This window comes from Microtus pennsylvanicus, chromosome 13 (genome assembly GCF_037038515.1).
Source record: "Microtus pennsylvanicus isolate mMicPen1 chromosome 13, mMicPen1.hap1, whole genome shotgun sequence".
NCBI lineage: Eukaryota > Metazoa > Chordata > Mammalia > Rodentia > Cricetidae > Microtus > Microtus pennsylvanicus.
In genome coordinates, this window is record NC_134591.1 from 72,663,997 (window position 1) to 72,671,204 (window position 7,208).

Consider the following 7,208-nt stretch of genomic DNA (forward strand, 5'->3'; position numbering starts at 1 on the left):
ATTGAATAACGACCTCCAACTTCCTAGGAAGCCGAGACTGGTCTTGAACTCCTGGTTCTCCTGGGGTGACGGGCACATGCCACCACACCCAGTGATGACCTGGATCATCTCTGAAGCTCCTCCTATTCCTGTGATCTGACAGAAGCGTGCCTGGTGTCAGAGAATGACCTCGGTGACCTTTTGAGGTCCCGCCTGGCCACTGAAGCCAGAGGACTCAGTATTTGTGTAGATGACTCCTCAGGGATGTGGGGAAAAGGAGGGGACTGGTGGGCGGGTGTGGGGGTAGAGGGAGCTGACACCCAGCAGCAGTGACTCAGGCCCTCAGCACCGTGACGGTGACAGCGTGTCTGCTTTTAGCTGTTGGCTCTTGTTTCCCTGGCAGGCTGCTCTGGGGGGGCCCCCATATGACCCCTCAGTCCCGGTGACCCCCTGAATGAAGCCCTGCCAGCCTCTCTTCAGCAAGGATAGCCAACACGGAGGACCGTGGTTCAGTTCTAAGACCCCACATGAGTAATTCCCAATCATCCATAACTCCAGTTCCAGGGGATGTCAGGGGGTGATAGATCCTTGTAGCTCCAGCTATCACTCTGACCCCCAGTTCTGCCCTGCCCTGTCCTGACTGTATTACCAGGGATGCAGCTCCAGTCTTGGCTCTGTGAAGCCAGAGACAAGAGGCACGGTCCTCATCTTCAGGAACTCCTGGGTGAGTGAGGGGGGGAGAGGAGATTCTGCCCCAGAGGCAGGGATGAGGGGTACCAAGAGAAGGGTCAGAACTCACAAAGACTATCTCACACTGCAGGTGCTGGGGACTCTGGACAGAAAGAGCCCTGTGAAGTCCTGAGCAACTAGAAGCTTCCATGGGAGAGAGGAATGGGGTGATTGATTATATGGGAAGAAAGGTCAAGACTTGTGTTCCAGAACTGCTTGATGGGTTGATGGAACACCTGCCTCCGGAAAGTGCCTCCCCTGGCTTCTGTTCCCCTGCCCAGTGTCATGCAGTCTGGGGTTCTACTCAGTGAAAAGAAAGGGGCCTTCTTGGACACAAGGGTCAGGCACATCTGGGGTGGAATCCCAGCCATCCTAACGTGCTCAGACCCAGCCCTTCCCTTCCTGGGAGGCTCATTTTCCTGGTCTAGAGGCTTTGCTGGGAAGGGGCAGCAGTGCCCAAAGACACCCTGGGAGCCACCAGCATTCTCTTTGCCTGGATATGATCTCCTATGACCATGATCCCAGGCAGACAACTCCTCTGAGTCCGAGATGGAGCAGACTCTTGCCAACAACCTAGACTCCTAGATCTTTAAGGATAATTGTCAAACTATCTGCCCCTTCCCTGAAGCTGGGACCAACCCCCTAGCCCCACCTCCAGCTGCCTGCTTTCTTCTATTCTGCTGCTAAAGGTTCTGAGAGCAGGGATGTGGGGAACGACGACATAGAATCGGGGTCCCTGTGGGAGTTGACAGGGGTCATCTATTCCCCTCCAATTCCCCTCCCTGGGCTGTCTCAACCTTTCTGAAGAGATAGCTGATTCTGGAGCTGCTGGTATCCCACAAACAGTCCAGCAAGGTTCTTGCACGCGCCCGCTCCTCAGAAGTCAGATAACGGAGCCACAGGCCCTGAGAATCAGTCTAAGAGGAGAGTCAGGTCCCTGGCTAGGGAGGGAAACAGCAAACCACAAAGTCCTGGGGCAGGCACAGGGAAGGACCCACCCCCTGCCCTGGCCACTACAGAGGCCCTTGGGGCTGGAGCTCCGGTCTTGGAGTGCCAGGCGATGAGCTCAGCCCTCCAAGCCGGCCCTTGTGTGTCAGGCTGTCAGCAGGGCCATTTCTCCCAAGAAGATTTCCAGGCCCCTCTGGGCCATGAAGAGGCCTAAATTTAGCCAGCAGACAAGGGGCTGGCCTTGAGCCCAGGGACGGCCGGGCCTTATAAAGCGCTGGCAATCTGGGCCCCGGCATGCTTCCCTGGAAGCTTGCACCCACACGCTTCTCCAGCCCAGCCCCTGCCTAGACAGGGTCCCTGCTGCCTGTGGATGAGCCACCGGACCTCCTCCGCCTTCAGAGCGGAGAGAAGCTTCCATTCTTCCTCCACCTCCTCCTCCTCCTCTTCTTCGGCCTCCCGAGCCCTCCCAACCCAGGACCCACCCATGGAGAAGGCTTTGAGCATGTTTTCTGAGGATTTTGGCAGTTTCATGCGGCCCCACTCGGAGACCCTGGCCTTCCCAGGCAAGTGCGGGAAGGGGAGAGACACAGGTGGGAAGGTCTGCTCCATGGCATCACTGAGTGGGTTATAGCCACTCATCTGCCAGGAATAGGTGCTTGCTGCATGGGTTCCAGCCACATGTGGCTGCCATGGCAGACCTGGCCACCAAGACAGATCTGTCTGTGACACAGGTGGGCTTCCTGGAGACAATGGTGAGATACGAATGCAGTAGTCTCACATGGCCCATGTCCTGATGGGAACCCTGGAGGGCTGGCTGGGGCTGAGGGGTGGCTGGCCCCTCAGAGCTTCTAGGTCTGGATGGAATTGCTAAAGGAGGGACTTGCATGCATAGATTACATGTTGGATAGGGTGAGGCTCACCCCTCCCAGCCCTCCCACCCCCGATAAGGTGAGCTGCAAGAGTGAGGAGAGGAGCTATTGTCTGGGAGAGCCACTCATTGCCCCAAGAGAAGAGTGGAGACCCAGGTTTGGGGTTCAGGGCTTGCTGGGTGCCCAGCTTATAGCAGCTCTGCCCACAGCCCGTCCCGGGGGCCAAGGCAACATCAAGACCCTTGGGGATGCCTATGAGTTTACCGTGGACATGAGAGACTTTTCCCCTGAAGACATTATTGTCACCACCTCCAACAACCACATCGAGGTGCGAGCGGAGAAGGTGAGTCTGGACCCTGCTCCACCCCAGAGTTCCCACCTTCCCCTGGACTCTGCCTAGTCTAGCTGCTTCTGTGTCCCCTACTGGCACCTGCCTTTGGAGACCTCATGCCCTGGCCCATGTTCCTTCCCTGTCTGTACTTCCCCTGGGGCAAACTGCAGTCTGTTCCCAGTGGGCTCATCAGTCAGGGACCTGCATGTCTCTCTCCAACCTAAGGTTCACAGAACCTATCTTCAGAAGCCCATGTCGTGGCACCTGGGAGCCTCCAGAGATGAGAGAGGGATCTTGGGATGTGGGCAGAAGGGAGCCGGAGTGGTTGAGACATGATTGGGTGAGGGCGACCGTGGTGGAAAGCTCCTTGGCAGAAGGGAGAGGAAGGTGGCAGTGACCGAGCCCACCTGGGCAGCCACTCACTCCACACCTTCACCCCTCTTTCATCCCAGAGCCAGAAGTGTGGGTCCTGTTTTGGTACCCCCACACTGGGCCCGAGGCTGAAAGGGAGCCATGAAGCTCAGAGCCACACCCACCCTGGACCCCACTTACTTTACCCGGAGTCTCAGTGGCTAGCTCATCGGAGAAGGCACGGCCAGCACAGATAGTGGCTGCCCCAGTCCCTAGGGCCATGCTGATTCTTAGAGGATATTTGCCAAGGCCTCCTTGACCACCCCCAAGTCTGGCTAGCTCCCCTAATTCAGGCTGGACACTAGGAAGCCCTGCCAGAGGTTCGAGGACTGCGGGCCACTGGCGGCACGTGCCAGCCCCACGTCCCAGGGTGACTCAGCCAGCCGACGCTGCTGGACACTATGTGCTAGCTGGGCTGCGGGGGAGGGTGGTGGCCCTGGTGGTGGTCACTCAGGGTGTCTAGGGATCCAGAGGGCACAGTTGTGTCATCTCAACCCCCCATGGCTCAAGAGTCCCAGTCTTCCAGCTACTTCTATGGAAGCTCAGCCCTTACGGAGCCCCACCTAACCCTATTCTATATTCAGTTCCCCCCCCCCCCGGGACCTCTGGGCCCCTCTGCAGAGCCCTTGGCAGTGGTGTAACTAGGGTCAGAGAGCAAAGAGGAGGCTCTGGCTTGATTTGGGCATGACCAGGACCCAGGATGGGACAAGGGCTGGGATGGTCACTCCTGACCTGTCACCCCTCCCCCAGCTGGCGGCTGATGGCACAGTCGTGAACACCTTCGCTCACAAATGCCAACTACCAGAGGATGTGGACCCTACATCAGTGACCTCGGCCCTCCGAGAGGATGGCAGCCTCACCATCCGGGCACGGCGTCACCCACGCACGGAGCACGTCCAGCAGACCTTCCGGACAGAGATAAAGATCTGAGGGTCTCCCCACCCTTGCCCTCCCCCCATCTCCTCCTCAACCGGCCTGCTGCTGAGGTCATCCTGACCCCTGACAACGGCCCCCAGAACATCTCAGCCTAGGCTCCAGTCACCCCACACACTCTTAGGCCCCAGGTGGGTCACTCCCTCCCCTCCAGACTAGGGCCCTCCTCTCCACCTGGGGCAACCCCACGACCCTCATCCAGATAGGACCTCCCTATCTTAGTTCACAAATAGAGGTGTTGAAGTATGGACTTGGGGAGAAAGATGGGGACCGAGCCTCCAAGCAAATGACCAGAGCACAGAGAGACATCGATGGCATCTCTGCGGGGCAGGGGACCAGGGACCCTCCTGGCAAGTGGAATATAAGAGTTGGCCGCAAGCAGTGCTGCTGGCCTAGGCGGACTGCCTCTGACAAGCCAGAGAGATAGCCATGACAGCCACCTCCCCAGGGCTGCAACTCTCCAAGCCTCAGACCCAGGGCTACCTGTCACTCTGGGCCTCTGTCAGCTACTTGTGCCAGGCAAGGCCACCTGCACCCAAGTGGGCCTCCTATCTCCAGCTGCTGGTGCCTTAGGCCAGACTGAGTCTTCTCCTTCTTAGTAGAGACCTAGGATCCTGGGCAGCTTCCCCTGCAGAGAAGGGCCCCTGGGGACGTGAGAGCAAGAGCTCCCCGGGATTTGCTAATCCACCAATCTACCCACACATACCCTGAAACATTCACTCCCTTTGGTTCAAGCCCAGTTCGAACCATCCTAAATCAGATTTAGCATCTCTATTTTCATCAATGGGGACGTAGCATCTCTGAGCCTCTGAGCCATTTGGATGCTCGGTTTTGCCGCTGAAGGTTGGCTCTGAACCCAGCACTGCCTCAACTGCCCTCAGCCTCTCACCTCTGTGCCCTGGGGAGCGTCCCCCTGACTCCACAGGCCCTCCTTCACATGTCCACTGCACAGGGTGGTCACAGGAAGAGCCCCAACCCAGATCCCTTCTGCCCTCCAAGTCCAGGACAAAGACCCTTGTGTGTGGGTGTGGGATGGTGGGGTGGGGTGACCAGGGCTCTGACCCTGGCTCTGTCTCAGGCTCCCACAGTAGAAGCAGGTGTGTGAGAGGGGGGAGCTCTCAGTTAGCTGGGGTCCTTGGGGCCTCTGACTCCTAGCTGGGGACAGGGAGGGTGGGGGTTCACGGGAATCTGGTCTCTACAACCTATACACAATAAAAGGACAGTATGAGAGACATGTGGAGACCCCACCTGGAGTTCTACCTGAGAGAGGAGACTGAGTGGGCGGGGAGGACATAGGGACTGGGGAGAGAAGCTTAAGGCTGGAAATGTCTCCCCAAACCTGCCTGCAGAAATCCAGCGTTATTCTACAGAAAGGCTTACAGCACCCTGTCTCCCTGCTGCCTGCCTTTCCCTTTGTATTCATTCTGTAGTTCAAGAGGAATGTCTGAGCTGGACTGTGTACCAGCGCTGCATTCGACGCTGTCCCAAGTCAAGGGCCACAACGCCCCTTCTCGAAGTCCCTCCCCTCGATGGGGCCTCTGAGTCCCAGAGAAGCTAAGTGATAGGCCTAAGGTCACACAGCTCCGAAGATACAACCAACTGGGGTAGGGTCAACCGCAGGGAGAGGTGCTGGATGGCTGTAAGCCTGGAGTGTTCTGGGTGCAGGTGGGCGGGGTGGGGTGGGGTGGGGGAGGAGTGGAGTGGGAATGGGGGAAGGGTCTCCTCGCTCCTACTGAAATCAGAGTAGCCAACTCTGCTCCCCAGAGCAGCTCCGCTGGCGACCGCGGTCGGAGCAGGGAGGGGAGGTGGGGGTGCAGTATTTCCAGCCTCGTGAGTCACGAATTCCGCTGGGTTATTTGCAGCCCCAACACTCATCAGCGCGGGGCTGGGGCGTGGGGCGGGACTGATAGCCTTCCCCAGTCGCCCCCGACCCGAGGTCAGGTTCACCTTGGCGAGAAGACCACAGCAGCCAGCCGGAAAACCAGCACTGGAAGGGCGACTGTCCTCAGCGGTGGGTGGGGGTGGGCTGGGGTGGGTGCCTGCCTCCCCCTCACACGTCGCAGTCCCTGCCCAGGCAGCTTCCTGCCGCTGGAAACCAGGTCCTTCTGGTCTAAGGGAGCCCAGGGCTGAGCCAAGGTGACCCCGCTGACCGGGAGGGCGGGCATGTGGGGGCGGCCATCCAAGAATCTCTCTTCTCAGCTCCGCCTGCTGGGGCACCACGCTGGCCCACCCTTTCTAGACTAAATATAAGCCTGGCTGCAGGCCCAGCAACCTGCCCCCACTGGTGGAGCTTAATCCAGCGAGCCCCATCCATTGAGTCCCCAGTATGTGCGAAGCACCCCAAAAATCCTATGAGCAGGATGCTATTGTCGTCTGGCACAGATGGATGTGGAGGTTCGGAGAGGTCAAGCAAACATCTCTGGGATTTGAATCTTTGCCTGAGGCTCAGGATAACTCTCCACTGGGTCAGCCCAGACCAGCATGCTCCTTCTCCCCCAGACATGGAAGCCCCTCCTTCTGCTGAAGGAGAGTCTGTGAAGAGAGGAGGATTCCTACATCTTGTTACTTCAGGAAAACGCCTGTGTATCAACCATGAGAGGATGAAAAGATGTAGCCCTCAGAGACCAGAGGCCTCCTGAGAAGCCAAGCCAGGTGCTGCCCCAGGTATCAGGGAATGAGGTCTCCACAAGGCTTCTGGTTTCAAAGGCTCCTTCCTTCCACAGCCACAGACCCGAGAGTTTAGTCTCAAAAGCAGGGTCCTGACTGGGTGTTACTTGATTCTGGAGTCTGGAGGTTTATGTCTGAAATTCTAGAGCTCTGGGACCCATTGCAGGTGGATCAAAAGTTCAAGGTATCCTTGGCTACACAGTTTGAGGCTAGCCTTGGGCTGCATTAAGGCCAGTCTAAAACAAAACAAAGAAAAATTACAGAGTCCCAAGCCTGAGGTGTGTGCGTCTCCTTCAAGACTGACTTCAGCGGTGTTTCGACCATGCAAACAGCACGTGCCC

At 57.9% G+C, this 7,208-nt stretch overlaps 1 protein-coding gene across 1 annotated transcript; it reads left to right on the forward strand.

Annotated features, from left to right (window-relative positions):
- The first annotated feature begins 1,933 nt into the window (after window positions 1-1,933).
- On the forward strand, window positions 1,934-4,952 carry Hspb7 (heat shock protein family B (small) member 7). The gene is made up of 3 exons (XM_075945862.1): window positions 1,934-2,219; window positions 2,735-2,868; window positions 4,018-4,952. The coding sequence occupies exons 1-3, from the start codon at window positions 2,027-2,029 to the stop codon at window positions 4,195-4,197; spliced, it is 507 nt and encodes a 168-aa protein (XP_075801977.1). The 5' UTR covers window positions 1,934-2,026; the 3' UTR covers window positions 4,198-4,952.
- The last annotated feature ends 2,256 nt before the right edge of the window (window positions 4,953-7,208 follow it).

Bases quoted from the DNA above. Each gene is read 5' to 3' on its own strand.
- Hspb7 (XM_075945862.1), top strand. From the start codon at position 2,027: ATGAGCCACCGGACCTCCTCCGCCTTCAGAGCGGAGAGAAGCTTCCAT. The intron at 2,220-2,734 runs GCAAGTGCGGGA...CTCTGCCCACAG, and splicing joins GGAGACCCTGGCCTTCCCAG to CCCGTCCCGGGGGCCAAGGC. The intron at 2,869-4,017 runs GTGAGTCTGGAC...CCCCTCCCCCAG, and splicing joins TCGAGGTGCGAGCGGAGAAG to CTGGCGGCTGATGGCACAGT.